This window comes from Dryobates pubescens, chromosome 2 (assembly GCF_014839835.1).
Source record: "Dryobates pubescens isolate bDryPub1 chromosome 2, bDryPub1.pri, whole genome shotgun sequence".
NCBI lineage: Eukaryota > Metazoa > Chordata > Aves > Piciformes > Picidae > Dryobates > Dryobates pubescens.
Window position 1 is genome coordinate 23,561,580 of NC_071613.1, and position 25,086 is coordinate 23,586,665.

The following is a 25,086-nucleotide window of genomic DNA, read 5'->3' on the forward strand; positions in this document are numbered from 1 at the left end:
GAGCACACTGGCCCAAGACCTACATGTCCTCCTCTGCCTCTCCCAGCAAATCCACAGCCACGCTGCAATACAAGTGTCTGTCGGCTTTGCATTCCTTGCCACTCAGGGGTACACAGGTGAAGGCTGGAAATGAGAAAGGACATTTATCACTGCTGATGGGTACAGCAAAGCAGACACAAATGCAGATTCAGATATGTACATTATTAGCTGGTCTTAGAGACCTCTGGGGATGTTGCTAACAGGGCAACAAAGGAATTCCTTCAAAGGAACTAATCTTACAATACTACCCAATGCTTTCCCACCTTCTTTATACAGATCAGCTACTGCAGTGACTTTCCTTTAGCCTTGGGTATTCTGAGTACTGACTGCAGAACACAGACAAAGCTAACTAGCTTTTTTCTTAAGATTGCAAGAAGACTTTTACAAATGCTACAAAGAGTTTTGTTCTAGTGAAGAAGCGGTTGTGGCTTTCTTACAAGCTCTTTAGATACAAAGAAAGATTGGAAAATGGAATAAGTGCAAGTTACACTAAGAATTTGCTAAAAGGGAAAAACAAATAAATCTCTCAGCTTGACCAGAGTCCCACATCCTTTCTAGCCTGTCAGAGACTCACAGTGGGATCATTCAACCCATCCTGAACCATTTTTTTTCTTTTCCCTAAAGCAAAGCAGTGAAGTTGCTTATTAAAAATAGAAGAACTGTGGTAGCAATTGATACCTTTTGATGGAAATAAAAAGGGAGATTATTAATTTCCCAGTGGACTAAACCAAGCGTTGAGAATCTGATCATCTGTCAGCTGTAACACTGCTCATGCCTGCAGCAAATGGAAGGAAAAAATAAACCCATTTCACTCGCCATAGCAGAGCTCATACAGCCCTTGTTTTGAAGTGTTAATCAATTAGTTCTACTAAACTTCCTCACACAGCTGAAGTATCGTATCTTGATCCAACTCAACTTGCATGCAAGTCAGAAGACTTGTAACCAACTACAGTGGGAGACGGATGAAACCCTGAAGAGATAAACTGAATGGGAAATGGTTTTTAATGAGAGACCTCTTGCCCCTGAGGCGAGACAGTCCTAAGAAACTACAGAAACACATTGTTCTTTTCCAGCCTTTTGCTGAGGCCAAAAGATTTAACACAAACATGGATCTAAGACAGCGAAGGAAAAGACTTCCATTCCTCCCCCAGACATTAGCTCAGTTGAAATATCCTACTGACTTTTTGCTATCACTGCAGAGTATTTCCAGCTTCAGCTAACAGTACAGGAGAAATGAAACTGTGTATTTTGTAGCATGTGTGGCAGTGAAATCCCCAATACTTTATGTGAATCAGTTACAAGAAGTGTTTTCAAACCTCTCAAAACATCCCCTCTGCACTTGCATTATTGTGGGGAATCATCTGCACTTCAGAAAAATGGAAAGGCTTCCGAGCTGATGAGAACAAAAAATGGAGCATTTCCACCAGCACTATGACAACAACATCTTCAAGTAAATACTAAGGGATGTCTCAAAATGGAAGTAAAAGCCAGGTAAGCATGCAGATGTAAGAATATAATTCTTTCCCATTTCTCAAGGGAAAAAAACAAAACAAGTGTTCAACATGCTAACTCTCAGCAAAGCAAGCACATGAAGCTGCTCCCCAGAGGTCCAAAAAGACTGTTCATGATCTGAATCTCACAGTGTGTGTGATAAATTCTCACAGGACCCTGCCTTCCTATCTGCACAGGAACAGGGAGAAGCTGAGCAGATGACATTTCCCTCTGCTAACACAGAGGAGAAAAATCTCTACATAGAATCTGGTTGCTCTGAATGTAGCCAGGCTAGGTCTTGTTTCTATAAACAAACTCCAGAACCACACTATAATCCACTGGTTTGCTGTTCAGCCCTTTTCTACTCAACAAGTTTTCACTTCTCATTTGAGGGCAGATCTCAAGCTGGGTGGTTTTCTTTTACATCAACATCTCTTCCTGCAGGGTGAATGCATGAGCTGCAGGATGGATGAGGACTCAAAGATTTGGCTGCCCCTACGATTTCTCAAAGGGAAGTGTAACTCAAGTCCTTGCAGTAAAATTCTCCATCACCCAACTCCAGTTTCAGAACTGATTTCTTGACTAGACAAATATCTGGTCCTCTCCACTCCAAAAAGGCTACTGGAGGAAACAGGCAGAATTTTAGACAAGGCAATTATATTCTCTCTCTCCCCCTGCCCATGAGTATACGAACTCTCTTGCCATGTTTTTCCTTTTCAGGTTCACCACCTGTATCATGACTTTCTTTCATCAGAGTCCACATGGAAACAATGAATTCTCTACTACCATGAATTTTCTTCTTCTGATTCTAATCTTGCTGTCTTGGCTCTTTTACATTGGAGATGCTCCAGAAAACAGACTTGTCAGCTTGCAATTCCCACCTGTACCTTTTCTGCACACCTTTTCCATCCATGCCTGTACATCCAAGAACTAACAAGACTAGAAAAGGGTCTGCTGTTGTGCTTATACTCTCACTATGATCACTCAGCATGTTCTGTCAGGAGAGCAAGCTCAAAAAGAGAGAACAATACTCCCTAGCAGAGTCTTCACAGGTGTTTAGCAAGAGAGATCTCGGCTGCTGACAGCAATCTTCTCAGTCCACACAGAAAACATTGTTTGTGCAACAGTGCCACTACAGAACCTTCTCCTATGTTCAGGGGGAAAAAATAAATTGAGCCTTAACTATAAAATTACTGACTGCATCCGTCAAAAAAAACCAAAAAACAACCCAACTCTAATAAATACCAGGGAGGAGAAAAATGAGTATTGAATGTACAAGCACATAGATAATCAACTGCTAAGACTACATTCAGAATCATCCAGTGTAAGATAGTGCTTAGAGCACGACCTCATAGAACCATAGAATGTTTTAGGTTGGAAGGGATCTTAAAGATAGATCACCTAGTTCCAACCACCCTGCCATGGGCAGGGTCACATTTCACTACAGCAGGTTGTTCGATGCCCCATCCAACCTGGTCTTGAACACGTCCAGGGAGAGGCCATCCACACCTTCCCTAGTCAACCTGTTCTCATATTTCAGCGCCCTCACAGTGATTAATTTTTTCCTAATACGAAATCTAAATCTACTTTCAGTTTAAAACCATTACCCTTCATGTCCTATTAGTACATCCTCTGATAAAGGGTCCTCATCTTTCTTGTAGGTCCCCTTTAAGTACTGTAAGGCTGCTAAAGGTCATCTTGGAGCCTTTGCTTCTCAAGCCTGAGCAATCCCAGCTCTTTCAGCTTGTCTTCATAGGAGAGATGCTCCAGTCTTCTGATCAGTGTGATGTGATCACATTATCACCAAACAATACTTATATTGATATTGGAGTAATATTCATTCACAAAGGTATCACAGTATCACAGTATAACCAAGGTTGGAAGAGACCCCAAGGATCATCAAGTCCAACCTGTCCCAACAGACCTCACGACTAGACCATGGCACCAAGTGCCACATCCAATCTCCCCTTGAACACCTCCAGGGACAGTGACTCCACCACCTCCCTGGGCAGCCCATTCCAATGACGAACGACTCGCTCGGTGAAGAACTTTTTCCTCACCTCGAGTCTAAACCTCCCCTGGCACAGCTTGAGACTGTGTCCCCTTGTTCTGGTGCTGGTTGCCTGGGAGAAGAGACCAACCCCTTCCTGTCTACAACCACCTTTCAGGTAGTTGTAGAGGGCAATGAGGTCACCCCTGATCCTTCTCTTCTCCAGGCTAAACAATCCCAGCTCAAGGTGATACTTGCCCTCTCTGTGTTTTCTGATTATGCAAGCACCTAGACCCACTCAGCTCTCAAAGGTAAGAAAAGAGTTGTGCCATATCCAGAGGAGGCATAAACTGCTTGAGAGCCAAATATAATAAAATAAATCTCACAGCCTCTTCTGGCATGAGACATTTTCTGTACCAGGTTCAGCAGCACTGGATGTGTCACAGCACATCTACAGAATGACAAGATGTTACAGCTCTGCCACCAAAGCAAGATCTCAGCAGGCTTCACTACCTAAGGAGAAGCGGCCCCATAAACCACGTTTGATCTTTAGCCTGCTTTCAGTGATCAGCTCTGGTTGTTCCTTGGCTGTTATACTTAACCAAACAAACATTCACTGAGCTCATCATCAGGTTAGTACTCAGAACCCAGGTTTGGTTTTTATTTTAAAAGACAAATTATTCATTAATCAAATAACTACACCGAACTTAGCGAGGTTGCAGATCTCACATCTTCAGGTTGCCCTCCAGATGCCCTCCACCAGAAGCAGGGCTATTGCCCCCCAGGAAAAACCTACAAAAGCATCCCTGTAACACTCAGTGGGGCAAGACCTTCTGTACCATCATGAGTGTCTGCAGTTCACCTGCTCCAGAGAACCTAAACTTATTCCACTTTCTTCCCCACCCTTCAGCTCTTATTCCTTTGAAACAGAAGTGAGTGGCAATAAATAAACTTTGCAAGCCATGGTTTGCCCCACTCAGTTGCGCCACGCTGTGGATGTCTTGCCTCATCATAGCTTAAAATTAACACTCCCACCCTGACATGTCTGCAAATGGACTCCACAAAGGTGATGTTGATTCAAGAGAAAGTCAGAAGCTCCATTGAGAAAGCACCTGAGCAGATTATATTGTTTATAGCATATGCCTGCAACCTCCCACAAATCAAGGAAGGGGAAACCCTCTGAGCAAGGGTTAACAGGCTACACAGACACATGAAAGACAGCAGCTAAGGCACATAACTCTGTGTCCCTTCGCTTCATGCACATAGCCTCAATCTCCAAGGCCCATCTGGGAGTAATCCATCAAAGCAGGTGGTTAACCACTCTACAGTTAGGTTTTTTGTGAGGAGGAAATAGCACAGTCTAAAAAACTGGGCAAAGGATGGAAGATTCAAGAGGTTTTTACTCAGAAAGCTGTTGGCAACATCACCTATCACTTTTCTGGGGCCTGTTTATTTATTTACAGATCATACAGGCTCACAAGCTACAAGCAGAGTACTATTTTTAACCCTTTCCCCAGGCTTTGCTGCCACAGAGACCGATCCTTCCATAGGATATCCTTTAATACAACTGTACCTGGCTTACTTGTCAGCGAAGAACTCGAGCTTTTTCAGGCTTTTGCAGCAAGTGCTGATGGTCATGCATCCTTAAAGTTTGCAAATTCAGACTGAAGCTTGCTGAGTTTTTGAAAGCCTTGGCTGAATTTTGGTACTTGGGCTGGTCATAGGGATAGGAAGAGCTACCTGTTTCACAATTATTTTAACCTCCAAAACAGGAAAAAACTTGACCGTGTTTGGTCTGCAAACCGGTTTTAACCACAAGTTCTATTAAGGAAAAAAACTCTCAAGGGATGGAAGTTCAACTGTGTGTTACAAAAAACATCTCAAACTGAAAGAAGTGTATTGCAAAAACATTCGTCGTCCCTCTGATATTGAACTGGCCAATAAAGTCCACCTCTGCCCACTTCTTTCCTAGCTAAGAATTGATGCTGCTAACATGAAAGTCACCAATATGCTTTTTGCACTCCATAACCAAATCTGTACAAAACCACAGATGCCGCCTTCAACTGCACGAAATTTCAGCATAGGCTTCTCACCTTCCAGAGATCAGGAAAGAACATCTTCCTCAGCTCAGAGACTTCCTATGACCTGCTCAAGTGCTCATAGCAGCAAGCTACCTTTACTGTCATCTTCCTCCTCCCTGCTGATTGGTTGATTTCAGCATCTTTTAAACTCCAAGTTAGCACTAGTTAGGAGAGACTGCTATGATGATACATGTGTCTGAAGGTAGGCAAACACCACCATGACTAAACTGGAAAACCATCCAGAAACCACATAAGGTGAATGAACCTCCCCTCTCTAGGTAGCAAAAATGTATCTGAACTGAAACACAGATTAGAAATACCTGCAAACAGGCTTATCTACCTTAGTAACCCTCCATGGTTTGTTCTCCAAATCAGACTCCTAGAACTGTCACACAGTTCTAGTACTGCTGGTGGTCTCTGCCATTTAACTAAAGGCATTATGACAAACTCTATTCTTGCTGAATGAGAAAGTTTTCCCTTCAACTTCTGAGAGAGCACAAAAATACCTCTCTGCTTCATCTTGCTTCAGGCAACCTCAGACTGTCAACTAGCTGACGGTTTGGTTTCAAAATTATACACCAACTACTCAGCCCTCAGGCCATTCCTGCTGCAATCTTTAAGATAGCCTTTTTACATTAAAAAAAGCAAAACTCTTCTCTGTTCTCAGAGGTGCCCTCACCTCCAGCATCCAAAGAGATCCCATGGCAGTCAATTAACAGCTCAGCTGTGCCCTCGGAAGTCTTTAAATCAGCTGACAGCCAGACAGGCAGCCAAAAAGCATGAAAGAATGAGTAGATAACCTCCTCTCAGAAGATTACAATTTTAGAAGGCTGTCCCATGGAAACCAGCTATTGCAAAATCAAGTAACAACTGGACAGGGAACACGTGATTTGGATGAGTCACTGAGCAACAAGGAGGGGTGAAAAAAAAATAATCAAAATGTTGTTGGCATATCAGACAATTCTTCCCACTTCCAATTCCACTCCCACATGCTTCCTCACTTTCTATAAAACATTAACTGGAACCTAAGCAGCCCAGGAGTCAACTCCATTATGTTTGATACTAGATACTGCACACAGAAGATGGCCCATCCCCAGAACACATGGAGAAAATAAATAAATAAATAAATAGAAGAGGAGTAAGGGAAAGCAAGAGAAAGGAGTAACTGCAATTCCTGGACAAGCAGCCTACAAAACTTGCATTAAAAGGTTAAATAATTTCCTGTGATTGCACTTCTCCCCCAGTACCAGGGCTTAATAGAGACACTACAAACCTTTGGATAGCGTCTGAGCAGTTCCCTTTGACCTAAAGTTTCCTCTCCAACTATCCAGAGGAGCACACAAAAGGTTCTCACACTGACTGTGCTTGAAGTTACACAAAATACACTGCAGTAAAGAGACTGGGCTGGAAATTTAAACCAAGGCAAGACCTTCAGCATGGATCCAAACTGTTAGCAGAAGTAGGACACTCCCTCATAATTAGACATTGTTCTTGTAATCAAATAATCTAGTATTTTAATATGAAAGCAGAATTTGCTGTTCACAATCTCATGGGAGCATTTACTAATCCTCAGTTTTATTCACCAGATGTTAAAGGGCCATGCGAGGACCGTGGGAGGCAAAGAAAGTGCTGAGCTAAGACATGCCACATAAATTGGGGAGCATTGAGGTCTGAAAGTTCTGAACTAAGCTTTTCATCCACTGACACTTTTAACACACAGCAAGATGCTGCTTTTTGCCTAAAATTCAAAAAGTAATCCTCATTCTGCTTAGGAAAAGAAGGTTCTCGGATGTGACAGAAAATAAAAGAACACTTCATCGTACACAATATCCCTAAGAGCATTAGAAACTCACAACTCCTCTTTCGCTATCAGGTGTTTTGTAACTGTACTGGAGAACTCACAGACCCTTCCTCTTGTTATCCAAATAAGATGTGGAAAAAATGCTTGGGGGACAGTAAAAGATGATAAAATTAACATAATGCTTGTGAGAAGGGGACTTAAAGTTGGGAACATCTGAAATACTACACTGGTCCAGAACAAAGATCAGTGTAGCCCAACAGTCTGCCTAGCATGGTGGCAACTGGAGATACTCTGTAGACCTGACTCTTCTCAATAACCTGTTCATTCCTCAGGACTCATCCAGCATCCACTAGAACAAGGCACACCTCTGCCTGTTCTTTTTTTATTATCTGTCTACAGAGCACTTGCCTGTGAATTTATCCCTTTGACAGCACACAGCTATGCTCTGCCTCTACCTCCTGCAGTAGGAAGCCCCAGAAGCTCACAGCATGCCATGCAGAACTAAGCTCTTTCACCTACTTTAAAACAATATCTAAGTGCATCCTACCTCTAGAATTGTGGCATTTGCCAAATAAGCTTCACATTCAGCTTCTCCACTGCCTTCATGATTTCTCAAACATACCTTCCTTACACATTCTCTCCAATGCTGGAGGGTCCCCATAGTGTCACTCTGTACCTAGACGTCAGCTGTTCTGTCCCTTTTGTGATCTTCTAAAGCTGTATGGAGTCTGGATTCCAGTTCTTCAAAAACCCAACCACCCTGGCTTAAAAACCCCCCAAACATTTTATATCCCCCAGGGATCAGTGCTGGGCCCCATCCTCTTTAACATCTTCACTGATGATCTGGATGAGGGGGTTGAGTCAGTCATCAGCAAGTTGCAGATGACACCAAGTTAGGAACAGATGTTGGTCAGAGGGTAGAAAAGCTCTGCAGAGGGACCTCAACCGACTGGACAGATGGGCAGAGTCCAACGGGATGGCATTTAACAAGTCCAAGTGCCGGGTGCTGCACTTTGGCCATGGCAACTCCATGCAGCGCTAAGGCTGGGGTCAGAGTGGCTGGAGAGCTGCCAAACAGAGAGGGACCTGGGAGTACTGATTGACACCCACCTAAACATGAGCCAGCAGTGTGCCCAGGTGGCCAAGAGGGCCAATGGCATCCTGGCCTGTATTAGGAATGGTGTGGCCAGCAGGAGCAGGGAGGTCATTGTGCCCCTGTACTCTGCATTGGTTAGGCCACACCGTGAGTACTGTGTCCAGTTCTGGGCCCCTCAGTTTAAGAAGGACATTGAGACTCTTGAACATGTCCAGAGAAGGGCAACAAGGCTGGTGAGAGGCCTTGAGCACAAGCCCTATGAAGAGAGGCTGAGAGAGCTGGGATTGTTTAGCCTGGAGAAGAGAAGGCTCAGGGTTGACCTAATTGCCCTCTACAACTACCTGAAAGGTGGTTGTAGACAGGAAGGGGTTGGTCTCTTCTCCCAGGCAACCAGCACCAGAACAAGGGGACACAGTCTCAAGCTGTGCCAGGGGACGTTTAGACTTGAGGTGAGGAGAAAGTTCTTCACTGAGCGAGTCATTCGTCATTGGAATGGGCTGCCCAGGGAGGTGGCTGAGTCACTGTCCCTGGAGGTGTTCAAGAGGAGATTGGACATGGCACTTGGTGCCATGATCTAGTCATGTGGTTTGTGGAGACAGGTTGGACTTGATGATCCTTGGGGTCTCTTCCAACCTGTTATACTGTGAAACCTAGCCTTTAACTTTCATAAGTAGTATGCAGGAAGCCTGTCAATCATTTAGTATATTACAGAAAACTTTCAAGAGAGTGCAGATTAGAAGTACTTAAGCAAGCAAATGGGAAGAGATTTCTGACATCACCCGGGACCTGATAAAGAAAGATTCACTGTGGACTTGCACAAAATCTTCCAAGCCCTAGTCTCTTCACAAAACTAAGCCTAGTCAGTAAAATCTTAACTCTTATTGTAGTCACTCTTGGACTTAATATGAATATTACTACTTCCAAACACCTTACAAAGGCCTTGTGACTGCTTTTCTCAGTGCAGGAAGCCAGGCCATGCACGTCAGATGCTTCAAATTCTTTGTGGCTCTGGCACTGGGAAGGCCAAACTAGCCAGCCCAGATAGTCATAGTAAGGAAATACCAACATCCTGGCTGGACAACAGCCCAGCTAATTCCAGCAGGGTAGGACACCAACAGGAAAAACACCACCCACCCAAGATATTTCCCCAGATTTCCTGTGTCTTACATAGGTTTTTATCCCACAAACACCATATAAACCAAATGACACTGTCAGCTCACTCCTTGCCTCGGCAGAACTCCTAGGACTAACTTACATAATCAAACTGCACATTCAGGTTTGAAAGCCCTGAAAGCTTTTTACAGTGAGAGAAAAGCAGCTAATGAGATGCATAAAGCTCAGTGATGCCTCTCATACCTGCTAGTATGGTAGCCAGTCACCTTCATAAACCCAGGCCACCAGAGGAATAATTAGCACTAGGCTGAGCTGGTGCCCTTTTCAACTTTAGAAACAACTTCCCAAATGCTCAGAAATTGGACTGTCCAGTTTCTGCACACACAGTCTGGATCAGCAGTGCTGAAAGCAAACCTCTATTGGGTTTCAGAATGACCCAGATTATCAAAACTAGGGAGACTTATTATCTAAGCATGGTATCTGCAGCAGGGTTGATCAAAACGCATCACAGCAGCATCAGTTACTTTCTGCACTGTCCAGTGAGACATTTTTCTACATGTGCATACTGCTTGCTTTTTCCCCCTCCTGGAAATCCTTCTAGGTTTAGTCATGAAAGGATTTCATGAGGATACTCTACTGTTCTGCCTACATGCCCAGTTTTTCCTTTTTTTTTTTTTTTAAACCACCTTTGAGCTGAAACAGCCTTTGCTGCAGAGACTGAAACTGCACATAAACGAGCATCACTGACCTACATAGGAGAGGCTAATAAAATGCAAAGAGTGTGTTCAATTACATGTGGGATGCAGATGAAAATGGAACACGCTAAGCTGAAATGGAATTTCTTTTCTCTAATCCTTCACGAAGCTCTGCTCCCAACTGAATTCTTAATGGTTTCTTAAGCCAAAGGTCCTCCCACTCCAGCACTGTGGACGGAAAAGCACCTGGATGGACTCCAAAACCCACACCAGTTGCTTCAATTATAAAGCAAATTGAACCACAATACTTCCTCTTTGTTGAGGCAAAAGCAGTCCAGGTAAGTATTCAAATGCTGGAAGATCTCACTTCAGGAAATAATTTACACAACCTGTTTAGCAAAAGAGTGGTCTGGACAAGGGAAGCACAAAGCTACGGTAGGCTTACCAGAGGACTAGAAGCATAAACTGAAATCCTTTACACAGATCCTATGTAACAAATGCAGTAACCTTTTACCAAAACTACACAAACCAGTAGACTAAAGGAGAAAGGACTAGCTAAGGGTAAGTAGCAGGCAGTCAGTTTTCAGTGAGGAAGCTACCGTAAGTCACTGTAATATTGTTATTGTGGGAGTTTGAGGGCAGATCCTCCCTTACCTCCCACTGGGGCAGAAAAACGAGACTCAGACAGATTGCAGAAGTGATGGAAAGTTTAAATGGAAAAGCAGTGAGTGTTTTACAGAGAACTACAAGCAAAGAGACAAAAGAGATCTCAAAGCATATGCAGAAGCCTCCCAGCATTTCCCTTCTCCCTACCTGAGGGTATACCCAAAACCCCCAGGGCTCTTTCTTCCCCCACCCCACCCCCCACTACTGTTAGGCTAATCTCAGCTGGCCAGATCTGAGATTGCCTTTCCCCCTTTTCCTCCTGGCATTAGGCCTAGCCAGGCCTGAGAGGCCTTGGGATAGCTCCCCTTCCACTACCAGATAGGGAGCAGATGAGGGAAGAAAGAGAAAGTGTGAGACCTTAAAGATGGATTTACAGGGAGCAGGACATTATGGGTATGAAACACACTATTTCCTGTGTCCACCCAGGGCACCAGAGGTGCACCCCGTATGGCAGCAGCAGGAGGCACCCAGCCCAAACTGCTACAGTTATGTTCAACACTGATACATGTTTTAGGCAAGCAAGGCAACAAAATCGAGATGATAAAGTTATTCACAAAGGCAAAATTATGAGCTTGTTAGAACCAAATAGAGGAGTGAAAGTTGCTATATTTTACATAGGTTGGATACATAGTTTGAGACAAGCAGAGATTAAAACCATCCACATTACTTCTGCTTAATGGTAATAGGAGAGGAGCAATCTTTCAATCTTCAATTAAGTTAGTAATCTTTCAATCATGCATAATCTTCACTGCTGCAAGCACAGTCCTTCACCTGTGCTACAGACAACTGCAGACTTGCACAATACATACACAGAAGGGGAATTTTTCACTGAGCTCAAGTTCTATACACCTTTGACTGTTTTAAAGACATCTGAAGTGTACCAGTGATGTTTAATGCAAAAGAGGGCCAATGGGATCCTGAGATGCATTAAGAGAAGTATGTCCACCAGATCAAGGTTCTCCTCCCCCTCTTCTTTGCCCTGGTGAGACTTCACCTGTAATATTGCATCCAGTTCTGGGCTCCCCAGCTCAAGAGGGACAGGGATCTACTTGAGTCCAGTGGAGGGCTATGAGGAGAGGCTGAGAGAAACTGGGGCTTTTCAGTCTGGATAAAAGACTGAGGGGATTTAGTAAATGTTTATAAAAATCCTGAGGGCTGGGTGTCAGGAGGGAAGGGACAGGCTCTCCTCAGTTGCACCCCGCAATAGGACAAGGGGCAATGGATAGAAGCTATAATACAGGAGGTTCCAGCTCAACATGAGGAGGAACTTCTTTACTATGAGGATCAAGGAGCACTGGAACAGGCTCCCCAGGAATGTTGCAGAGTCTCCATCTCTGGAGGCTTTCCAGACCCATCTGGGCGCATTCCTGTGTGACCTGCACTAGATTCTATGGTCCTGCTCTGGCAGGGGGGTTGGACTTGATGGTCTCTGGAGGTCCCTTCCAACCCTAACGTCCAGTGAAAACTATACAATTGCTGCACACAAAGCTGTTCAAAATACCTGTCCAGGCAGAATACATTGCACTAATCTTTAACCAGCCCTATCCAAGTTAGACCAGTAAGAATACATTTAAAAAGCGAAAACAGAAAAAACTATATTCCAATACAAAAAAATTAATTCAAAATCAAATACACAAGGTCAGTGTAAACAGGTTCTTTAATACCACTGAAGATAAATTTAGAAATCCAAGTCTTAGGTGGGTTTCAAATAAATAATCATTTTGATTTAAGTGTTTACATACAAAGGGAGCTCTCAAAGCAGCAGTGCACAGTTTATAATTCCTCCCTGCTAACACATCCCAACAAGAGAATGTACAGTAGGTAGTGCACACTGGAAAAAACAATCATAACATACAGCACACTTGCCATCTTCAATGAAACCACTGAATGTGATGTTGAAAAGTGGGGGGTGGGGTGGGGTGGGGGAGACACATGCACTGCCATTTAAAGCACCACTGTTTTTCCACAGCCTTTTTACCAGCATAATACAAATAAGAAGCCTGGGAATACAAGTCATCTTTCTGCTTCTCAATTTCACTCTCAACTGAAAAATTAACACAGCAGTGCTCCAATATAGAAAAGGTATTCTTCAAACTGACATTGCAGCACAGCATCCCTGTCCCAGTTGGTCTCTACCCAGGGACACCTAATCTAATTTTTAAATAGGTAATCCAGAAAGCTTACAGACAGGTAAGAGTTTGTTTCTTGTAGATCCTGGCCTGGTATATTGGAAAAAAAGCCCAAACAACAACATAACAAGCCTCCAGAAGATGCATGGTTAGCCAGTAAAGTACCTGATGTACCACAATACTCATAAAACCTTCCAAAAGTAAAAAAATTCTTCCTTGGAGATTTGCTTTACTTAAATGATTCTAATTATTCTGCTGTAAAAAATAGGCTCAATGTGAAAAATTCTCAGAGCAAAAATTAACCATCCAGAAAGACCAAATAAAAAAAATTAACCACCCAAAGAACAAATATGCCAGAAATGTGCCTGCAAAAGTTGCTGTAAATTGCCTTAAATTATCTTTTCATCAAAATAGTTCCTCTTTGTAGATACAAGTAGGGCAGTCTTCCACGCTTAGTACTTTCATTCAACATGCAATTGATCCGTAATAAGCACTGCAGCCCTCACCAGCAGAGCATACAACTTAAAATTCCTCACAGTTAACCTGCTTCAGCACTCATTTTTTTCTTCTCCATCCCTAACATACCTGGAAAGTTCTTCCTCTCCCTGCTACGGAACAATAAAAACCCCTTACTATGCAATACTGCTGTGTACCTACTGAATAAATATTCCAGGAGTTAAAAAGATTGTTTCGACTGCAAGCTTGGCTTTGGCAAGACATGAATTGGGATAACATACACTGTATATTTCACACACATTTGAGGAGGGGATGCTGCAACTTTAATAGATACAAAATAACTCTTAGATTTCTAAAATTGTCAGTACACAGGATTCCCAAGTTGGAAGACAGGAGCAGGGTAATCAATTTTCAAGGAAAGCCACATAGTCAGTCAATCTGGCCAGCTGCTGCTCATTTGGAATTGGTGGAACTGGAGCAGGTTCTACAAAGATAATAAAAAATGGCATCATTAATGAAATTAAGAACACAAATCCATCCCCAGTACACAACAGTAAGGAAACCCTTAAATGCATCAGGCTGTTGAACAGTCTTATGGGGCATCAGGGGAGACCTTATTGCTGTCTACAACTACCTGAAGGGTAGTTGTAGACAGGCAGGGGTTGGTCTCTTCTCCCAGGCAATCAACACCAGAACAAGAGAACACAGTCTCAAGCTGCACCAGGGGAAGTTTAGGCTTGAGGTGAGGAGAAAGTTCTTCACAGAGAGAGTTGTTAGCCGTTGGAATGGGCTGCCCAGGGAAGTGGTGGTCACGATCCCTGGAGGTGTTCAGCAGGGGATTGGAAGTGGCACTTGGTGCCATGGTTTAGTAGTCATGAGGTCTTGGGTGACAGGTTGGACTTGATCTTTGAGGTCTTTTCCAACCTTATTGATTCTATGATATCTTAACTGTATCTCCTATCTGTGCAGTTTCAGCTGACATTACTTCTGTTATCTGCAACATTAGGTACCTAAGAGTTACTAACAACAAAAAGCTGTAACAAGTTCCAGTTGTCAGAAGCCTCCAGGGTTGGGGTTTTGTTTTTTCCTCACACTGGAGTATGACTAACAAAGACTGACAGTATTTCCACTTGACCAGAAAGTTCCAGGAGCTTTTTTGGGTTTGTTTGTTTGTTTTACAAGGCCAGTCTACCCCTGCTCTTCAATCTGCTCCATACTTCAGCTATGGAAATGAGAATCTCAGGCATTTCTTAAAACATAAGGGAAAAGACAAAGGAAAAGATGTTCACACAGCACCTGATTGGGGTAGGTTCTATAAGGGTTTTTTGAGAGGGGAATGACAAAATTCAGTTCTCTAGGACCCAATTCCCATTTTCTGGTGCTGGTGAAATTGTGTTAATCATACAAGTTTCAGTATCTGGAAGTAGATTATATATAAGCAGAAAGTACCTGATGAAGGAATAAATCTGTTAAAGGAAGCTTCCAGCACACCTGAAGGAAAAAAAACAACACAGCCCAGTGAACCAATTTTAAGCAATTCTACATTGCAAGTCAATACTGGATGAAAAGGTCATTAACTAAAGTTAAAATGTTCATAAAACAACAGGTTTAATTCATAGCTAAAAAGCAGAATACTCAAAGCTGTTTAGACATGGAGCTTCAAAACAGATTAGTCTCCTGACTATTTCTTCGGCTTCAATAGTAGTTCTTGCACTCCCTTTTGGAAAGGAACCACACATATCTAGTTCCCAGTACTTGTAGGCACTGCGTATTTAGCAGCTATTTAAAAAAAACCAAAAACAACAAACAAAAACCCCCATCCCTTAACACATACAAAAGCTCAGGGCTCTGGTTGGTTATGTGGCTCAAGGGATACTTTTCAACACCTTGCCTGGAACATGTTTATTATAACGTTCTGGGCTCTGAGCACCTCAAAATTCTGCCCACACAAACAGTGTATTTTCTTAGCCTAATAGATGCCGCTCTTCTAGAATGCTGTAATTTGGCTCTTTCTTCCAGAGCAGCACCGTGCAGCTTAAGAGCAGTCATTTCATCCTGCCTTCACAGCTTAACATTTATTTTTGCCTCAGTCACAGATACAACACACCAAGTATTTCTGCAGCCTGAGCTTTGCAAGAACAGATACTCTGTAACCAACACCACGACACTGAAGAAAAGATCCAGCAGAATAAATTGAAGTGAAGGAAATTATGCCAGTACCTGGACCTCCTCAGAACATAAAGATCCACTAGAACCTTGCCCAGAAAAATTCTACTTCTGAAAAAATTCTCAGGTTCATAATAGTGTAATTTTTACTCATCTTTATTAGATTAAGACATGTCATTTGAGGTCATCCAACTTATGTTCCGCTGAGTCAGAGCCAGCAGCAGAGGAGGAGCAGGAGAAACCATTGCACATCCTGTCTGCTTTTGTTTAAAAAGTTAGTTTGAGGATGTAGCTTAATCCAAACTACTTACAACCCCAAACCAAATCCACTACTTTGTGCCTCCTATATTTTATAAACATTCCATGTTTATAAGCAGCATAAGCCTCTATATAAAAATATTTCAAGACAACTGTGCAAAATTTAAATTACAAACTGACACCTCGTTACCAGAAAATGCTAAACTCGGTATCTAGTGAAATAACAGCTCCACCTACCTGGCTTTTTAGGCATTACCATACGAGTTGAGAAGTCTGCTTGCCAGCCCTGGTCTAATACACCTGAAAAGGTATTTTTACAGTTGTAAGAACAGATATTTTATATGATTGTTAGAAATGCACAATATTTAATATCAGTAGAAAAGTATCTCAGTTCATTGCCTGTATGGCATAACTCCCGGATTATTTCTTCTAAAAGTGCTTGTATTTTGGCATGTAGTTCAAAATATATGAAAGTAATTGCACATGGAGCTAGCTTAAATCCACTATCTTTGCTCTTCCCTCACCACTGAATTGTGTTAACATCTCCACACATAGAAGGGGAGAATAACCAATGGTAACTAGTGGCAAATAATTTAAAAAGTTCTGCACAACCAAGACATTTTTCTCTATTCACTGCCCCATCAAGTCTCAGCATTTGTACACGTTTCTATTTACCATCACTTACAGCTCTCTGACCCCCATTATGTATAAAAGCATTTTAGTCAACAAATGAAAAGTACCTTTGACAGCTTCTTCTACAGGAAGCCCAACAAAGGCTGCAAAATCATCTGCAACTATTGAGGTATACGCCTGAGAAACCAATCCAAAGGCTCGTCTCCTAGTTGCATCTAAGAAGAAACAAACACTGTCAGCAGATGGTAGACCAATCGCCATAACTAGAAAAGCTGAGAAAATTTGTGCCAGCCTGACATTCAGAAAACCACTACCACTCTTAAAGCTAGCACTTTGGAAGCTACCTGTCCCTTCCTGCAATTCAAAGTGCCACAGTCAGAAGCCAGAGACAATGGCTTGCTCTATCCCAAGAGATCACATTTAACTTCCAACTGCAGTCTGCAGCACCTTGGGTACTACCACCAACATGTGAAACAGTTTAGGAAATGCTGCTTTCTATTTGCATTAATTTGTGACTCAAGTAGTTCCAAATCAGAAAAAACCACAAAAAACCTCCAGTTAAACTGTTCATGTTTTTCACCACATCCATTTTGATAGTGAGGCACCTAAACATCAGTTGTTTTTAAAGCCATGGAGAATTTGTTATTGTGAAATACCTTGGAAACCTTTTCAGCAGTCTGCACTGCCCTCTAGTAGCAAGACTTTGCATGTTACTGTTATATGGTCTATAAAAAGCCACATTTAAAGAAAAAAAACCAAAACCACCTCTCTTCCTCAGTGTCACAAGGCTCTGAAATGCCAAACCAATTTCCTTAGATTTCTGGTAAGAAGTCTGGTAAGATTTGATAACTCACAGTCTATGTTTTAGGACATGGAGACACTTGAACATGTCCAGAGAAGGGCAATGAGGCTAGTGAAAGGTCTTGAGCACAAGCCCTATGAGGAGAGGCTGAGGGAACTGGGATTGCTGAGCCTGGACAAGAGGAGGCTCAGGGGAGACCTTATTGCTGTCTACAACTACCTGAAAGGAGGTTGTAGACAGGTGAGAGTTGGTCTCTTCTCCCAGGCAACCATCACCAGAACAAGAGGACACCGTCTCAAGCTGTGCCAGGGGAAGTTTAGGCTCAAGGTGAGAAGAAAGTTCTTCACAGAAAGTGTCATTTGCCAGTGGAATGTGCTGCCCAGGGAGGTGGTGGAGTCACTGTCCCCAGAAGTGTTCAAAAAAGGATTGGACATGGCACTTGGAGCCATGGTTTAGTTGTCATGAGGTATTGGATAATAGGTTGGATCAATCTCTGAGGTTTTTTCCAACCTGGTTGATTCTATGATTTTGCTATTACATAGCAAGACATGGCACATGAAATTCCAATATGAAAGAACATACAATTGCATACACATTCCTAACAGACAGCTTAGTTTGTTTCTGAAGTTTTTACAATAAGCTTCTTATCTATACCCGATACCTAAAACCCAAAATCCTTGAAGTAAAACCTAAAAAAACGTGGCAATAATCTCCCTATCCACTTCTGATTTTCCTAAGTGGTCATCTGTCTGCATGTCTATCTGTGTTTGAGCACAAAGAAGTAATTTAACACCACATGTATTCCCATGCTACCTACAAAAGCCAAATTTGTACCTCTAAGTGCTTCCATGATTGGTTGAATAGTCTCAGACCACTGATGCGCGCTGATTGTTGTATAGATTCCTGGAAAGTCTCTCTGCCAAATTCTTTGTCCTACTGACCAAACTGCACCCAGTTCAGCATTTGCCTGAAGTAACAAAAAAAAAACAACCCCAGTTAATCGAGAACAGTGGATTCCCTACAGTGAGCACATTGTAGAAGCTCATTTTTACTCCCTTCCCCATTACAAGAATACATCCCAGCACCTGTAAAGTGGAACAGACAAGCACTGGGAAATCTTGCAGCTGCTACTCTTGCAAGCTCCCTAATCTATCCTCTGCCAAAACTTTACCACCCACAAAGTCTGTTCACAGGTCAGTTATATTAATCCAGGCTGACACATCAGCTCAAACAGCACATGATCTACACTCAGGCTACTGACTGGAGTTGGTAAAAGACAGGCATAGCTTTATTTTCTCCTAGGAGAGGTGTTTGCCTCTTCAGCAGAGCCTTTATAAATGCAGCAGCTGTTTGCACAGTGAAGGCAATTTTCAACTTTAAAGTCTTGCAACCCTGACAACAGGTCACACATATTGACCAGTGTCATACTGCTCTCCTAACACTGGTTTTAAAGGCTACTGAAATGCATTGTGTTATATATTATCATTTGGTAAAATAGACTCCAAACCACCCTGCAAGAACAGTAGCCAAACACCAAACTGGGTCACAAAGCAATACTTTCAATTGTAATGAGAAGAGATTTGTTTCTGAAATTAATTTACTAGTTGGTTCAATTACCAGAAGATTCATCACTTACACATGATGCTTTGAGTACATATAAGCCAAGCAACGAGTTTCTCCCTGCCAGAATGATGCTTCATGCGAAATACAAGTTACACCAAAGCAGCCAGATTATTCACAGAATATCACTGTGCAACAAATGCAGCAGGTTGTAGAGAAAGGCCAAGCAAAATTTGGTCCAGATAACTATTAACTCAGTGGATGTACCTACTTTTTACTTGAAAGAAAGTTACTTTAGAACCATCTGGTTAAGTCTCATCTTGACCATGAGGATTCTTAACACAAGACTCCAGAACACTTGTTTTCTTGTAAAAATGTATGATCTGAAGTTAAAATCCTAACAACTAAATCTGAAAGCATTACCAGTATTGTATTTAGCTAAATCCTCAAAACACATCTTTGATTCAGATGCCATGCAAACCAAGCAGCTTCAGAAATGTAATCCAATTGAAAATACATCTGATCTGAAGTCATTTTCAATGCACAAGGTATTCCGTACCCTCATGGGGAATACAGCCTCCCCCACTGCTTTTCTACAAATGACTACCCTTCATGATAAACATTTCTATGAAGAAGGCTACAGATTAACTGAACTCTACTGCACCAGATTCTGTGTGAAGCAAAAGCAGTAACAGATGAGCAACTAGAGATCTTAAAGTTCAATACGCCATCTGCTGGGCAAGCAGTTCACAGCACAGAATTCAGCCCAAAAGCTACTCAAACAGAATCCTTGGAGGGAAAGTCATTATTTGCAAGCTTATATGGAATTGATTTAGATCCAAGCAGCATTTTCTGAAGTACTTACAGATTTAATAGCAGGAGGGATTCTCTTCCAAAGATATCTTGCATTATTCCTAAAAAAAATGAAAATACTTCTCAGTGACCAAGTATCTGCTACAGGGAGATAGCAAAGGGTTTGTTAGATGCTATCATTTACAGTCTTAGTGCTTTAAATTGGACACCAGGAAAAATTTCTTTGCTGAAAGGGTGGTGTGGTATTGGAATAGGCTGCCCAGGGAGGTGGAGTCACCATCTCTAGAAGGGTTCAAGAAACATGTGGCACTTTGGGACATGGTTTAATGGCCACAGTGGTGCAGAGGTCTTTTCTAAATGAAATGATTCTATGATTTCTTCCATGTCTACTGAAGTAGAAAAAAAATGACTCTCAAGTAGACAACCTGGCTGCCACAATACAACAAATAGTTCATTAACTGCCTCATTTAACACCAGTTCAGAAACAGGTTTTCATTTGTTTACCCTGGGCAACATCTCACAGATGTTAGTTGTGCTGTTTTAGTGTAACTGCATCTTTGATGAACACACGTACAGACAGTAACTTTCCATAGTGTCAGTGCCCATTTAGATTAGTGGTCTCCAAACATGGATCATGCACTTCCAGCAAAACCACATTTGAGTGTGAGCCCCTGGTCTATGAATATTTCTACATTATATACAGGTACTACTACATTCACGTGCTCCATAATGCACATAGCATGTTGACTTTAAAAGGATAAAAATACCTTTAAATGGCATTTATTTCATTTTTATTATTAGGAATTCCTTTCTTCATGTGCCCACACCTCACTCTGAATACCGAAGATTCAGACTGTTCTTCCCAGCCCAGCTTTGTCACACACATTCTGGAGATTTGAATGTATTGAAATATTTACACATTGATCTTTAGAGCACTGAAGTCCAACTGAAGCAGTCAAAAATTCTCAGAAAGACTTCAAATGCAAAATAGAGAAAAAGCCTCAAATGCTTTTCATTAAAGCGCAATTCTGATTTTTAAAGTGACTTGAACTAATGTTATCTGCATTTAACCTAGCAGTATCAGCATCCAGGGAATTTGCCCTGAGAGAACATACACCTACAATGCAAGAGAATATTCAGATCTTCAAAACCCCCACCCCAATGCTTCCTTTGACTTGACAATCAAACATGGCAGTGTTGTTTATTCTGCCTGAACTATAAATCAGCAATAAAAACCCAAACAGTGAATCAAGTTCACACAGGGACATAGCAATGAGCCACCAGACTAAACTCAAAAGAATTACAGCTTCATGCAGACTTAGCTCATTCAAGCCAACAGTATCCCTCCTTTCTAATCTGGACAGTTTAGTGTTATTCTGCTGTAATTCAACCACAAGGAGCAGAGGTGCATCTCACTCAAAACAAATGCAGCCTTTAGAAGCCACAAATCAAAACACCTAAGTAGTCAACACCTTCCAAGATGACAGTTTCACCATTTACAGAACTTTATTCCTAAAGCCAGCCTGCTTCCCTACAGTTCAAAAGGGTGGGCAAAAGCAAGTAATTTTCCTGACAGCAAGGGGTGAAAGACATGATTCTTTCAATTGTTTTTAAACCACAGCACTGCCTACATGCACTTAATTAGCCACACCACCACTTACTAATATTCTGGCAACTGGAGCCCAAGCTAACAGTGACAAATTCAGTATCTGAAGTTAAAGATTAAGACAAGCCACTTACATGTCATTATGCAACAGGTATAAAGCTAGAAGCTGGCCATAAACAAGGGGGGTTGCAATTCCTCCAGGGGCCTAAAAAAAAAAAGTTACAAATAATTTGGTTATGTATTTTAGGAGTGATTTCTTACAGAATATAGCTGGAAGTCAATTTTTATGACAACCAAACACTTCAAGACAGCTAACTATTTTTTTTCTACACCACAAGTTGTCAGAGTTGCTATACAGTTGTAATGCTTTTGTATCAATGAAAGACTAATTTGCACACACCAGAAGTTTTACTTAGAAAACTTTGTTTTGTTGCCTGACTAAAGTAAGGTTACATCTTTTGTTCCTCTAATGTTCCAACTTATGCTCATGAAAGTAGTAGCCACCTTGCTTCAGTCCCTCACAAAGAGATGAGGCACTCAATTTCATTTATCTTGAGCTGAACTTCAGTTCAATTCAGGGCACCCTACCAGAGTAACGCTGCTTTGCTCACTTGCACTGCCCTTCCTAGAAATCCAGTCTAATCTTTGATACTTGCCACACTTCAGCAGGCTTCACAAATCACACAGACAGTAAAAATGCATTGAAATAATGTTAAAATAAAATTTAAAATGAAATTTTGAAAGCCTGCCATTTTTTAAAAGCTGAAATGATTTCCAGTAAGGTTTTAGCAATTTATCAGAGGATAGTGCAGTAAGCACTCACAGAAAGCCAATTATGCAGCAATATGATTTAATTACATGTGTGATTTACAGGCTTAAGCCAAGTCAAAAGCAGGCAATTAACTGTGCCATGGAGCAGACAGTCCTCAGCTGTGCTTATCCTGTTTTCAAGGCTTATCATCATAAAAATACAACACTTTCTGCAACTGCTCCTTGGATTTCACCCAGTAAAACAAAGCAAAGTCAGTTCGTGTCACCTGTCCAAACTGTAAGTTCACCCTTGGAAAGTCTCTGTACCAGAACACATTCACGAAAAGGAAAACCAATTGCCACCAAAACAACCAGATTTACAACCTGCAGTCTTACCGGAGGAAGTTAGGTAGCTGCATCTATCCTGCAAGGAAATCAGCTTGCATGTCAACTCCTGATTTGACACAACGGCAGTCAACAGATTGCCCACAAGAGTCTCCACATCGATGCAGTCACACATAGCCAATGACTTACTGGCCTTTAGGAACAGTTTATCAGAACTGCATCTGCTGTCATTTACCCCAGGAGTCTGTGATGACAGAGCACAGACTAAATGCAGAGGCTGTGTAACAATTCCCAGGTACCCACCAAGGTCCAATACCACATGCTCTGCAGCAGGGAACTGAGAAGGCCATATTAAACTTCGTTTGATAGCTGCAGAAGCAATACCCAAAGCCTCCCAGGCTCCATCCCTGACACTCAGTTTGACACAATCCTCCTGCCACTCCACAAAGTCTAAAAAGACAGCAAAGCCATCACAAATCAGGTTCAGACTGGCCAGCATGAAGGAATAGCCACACTTGAGTTTCCCACACAGTCCAAGGGCACTCTTCTGCATCCTTCTGGTCATCTGTCCATTGCGTGAGGCAGCAGTCAGCTCATTTTCAGCAAAACAATCTCCCTCCAGCTCCATAACACTCCACCTGGAGCACTGTGTCCAGTTCTGGAGTACTCAGTACAAGAAAGACATGGACTTAATGGAGCAGGTCCGGAGGAAGCCCCAGAAATGATCAGAGATCTGGAATTCTTCTCCTTTGAAGAAAGGCTGAGACTACTGGGAGCTGTTCAGCCTAGAGAAGAGAAGGCTCTTGGGAGACCTTTCTATGGCCTTTGAGTACTTAAAAGGAGATCTATAAGAAAGACAGAGATAGACCTTTTAGCAGGGTCTGTTGCAACAGCACAAGGAGTGATGGTTTTAAAACTAAGGGGAGATTCAGAAAAGATAGAAGGAAGATATTTGTTGCAATGAGGGTGGTGAAATACTGTTACATATTGCCCAGAGAAGTGGAAACATTCCAAATCAAGCTGGACAGGGGTCTGAGCAACCTGATCTAGCTAAAGATGTCCCTGCTCACTGCAGGGCAGTTGGACTAGATGGTCCTTAATGATCCCTTTCAACCTATATTATGTGATGATTGTACAGAACTCAGGGCATACCAAAAAGCTGCCGCACCATGTTGAGAACAAAAGAGGCACATGGGCTCAGCACATGAATAGTGTACAGAAACATCAGCTGAAGCTTGGTGATGCACATCCATAAGCAGGGATACCTTCCATTTAAGGACTATGTTTTGCACTGTACAGTTTGACAGAACTAAAGGTCTGCTGTAGCAAATGATCACACTGTCCCTTCAACTGCTAGGATAGCAAGAGCTAGAAATCAGAATTGTTAAAGACCACATGAAAGCAGAAAATTCAAATTTTTCTCCTTCCTTTAAACTAGTACTGTGGGACACTGGAATTTTACATTTAGACAAGCACTGGAAATTCTGCAGGATGATAGAGAGACTATGGTTGCGCCCAGGAAGAGCTCTTAGCATTAATGTGGTGCTATGCATATTTACCATAGGCTGTAGTCTGATGCACCAACAGTACACACAGTCAAGACTTGAAAACTCACCAAGCAACAGAATAGAAAACAGCTCAGAGGAAGTTTCCAAGGTGAGCTCTTTATTTATATGCACCATCGATGTAGGAGTAATTCTCTAAACCTGTTTCAGTGCCCCACTCCCCTTTGCAGCAGTATCTTTCTCAATCACACGAAACACAGGATTACATCAACTACTCTCTCACACAACCCCCCTCCAAAATACCCTAATAATTATACCATAACGCACTCATTTTCCTGCAGTTGGCGAATTTCTCTATCGCCTTCGGGCGGGCTATAGCACAAGTGAGAAGTTTCAACACTGAATGCTCACCAAACTCCCCACCAACACATAGAGAAGTAACCAGAGAACCACGAATACCTTTCCTCGCAGGGTCAGGTCAGACTCTCAAAACAGCACTTTCAGACTAAAGCCTGCACTTACCGAGACCAGTGTTACTGTCACCTCTAACCCTCACAGCCAGAAACTCTTGGGTGCCCAACCACCAGCTCTGCCGGGCGGCACCGAACCACGAAGCCTCACCGGGGCCTCAGCCAGGCCCCCAGGACCTCCGCGCCCATCCCGGAGCGCTGACCCCAGCCCCGCGGTACCTCAAGCTCCTGGGTCTCGCACTGCTCCAGGAGCTTCTTGAAGCTGAAGGAACTCTCTGCCATCACCGCCACGGGCATTTTCCTCTCACACCGCCCGCCGCTGCCAGCTAGAACCAGAACCGCCTCCCCTTAGGAGGCGGCCGCGCCTAACGTCACTTCCGTCGCGAACAACACACACTTCCAGCTGCCTCCTGCGGGTCTGTGGCCGCTCTAGCCATTCGCTTCTATGCTCTGGAGGACTGCGAGGCGGGGACCCAGGGCGGCCCGCCCGGCCGGGGGACGTGAGCAAAGGAGAGAGGGGCGGGGTCAGCAGCGCCACGGGTGGGGGTTCTGCGCAGCGCATGGGTGGTATGAGGGGTGATCCCTTACACTTTCCCCTCCCTCCCCGCCCCCCGTGGAGCC

The 25,086-nt window shown here is 42.7% G+C and overlaps 1 protein-coding gene across 1 annotated transcript in view; it reads right to left on the reverse strand.

Moving 5' to 3' along the window:
• Window positions 1–24,826, reverse strand: part of COPS8 (COP9 signalosome subunit 8) — a 188,830-nt gene extending 164,004 nt beyond the window's left edge. The window contains exons 1-8 of the mRNA XM_009900829.2: window positions 24,685–24,826; window positions 21,530–21,600; window positions 19,842–19,890; window positions 18,251–18,383; window positions 16,722–16,829; window positions 16,219–16,281; window positions 15,007–15,048; window positions 13,949–14,041 (exon numbers count right to left, since the gene is read on the reverse strand). Coding sequence (XP_009899131.1) covers window positions 13,962–14,041; window positions 15,007–15,048; window positions 16,219–16,281; window positions 16,722–16,829; window positions 18,251–18,383; window positions 19,842–19,890; window positions 21,530–21,600; window positions 24,685–24,762 — 624 coding nt within the window. The 5' untranslated portion in view covers window positions 24,763–24,826 and the 3' untranslated portion in view covers window positions 13,949–13,961. The remainder of the gene's footprint in view (window positions 1–13,948; window positions 14,042–15,006; window positions 15,049–16,218; window positions 16,282–16,721; window positions 16,830–18,250; window positions 18,384–19,841; window positions 19,891–21,529; window positions 21,601–24,684) is intronic.
• Between the last annotated feature and the right edge of the window lie 260 nt (window positions 24,827–25,086).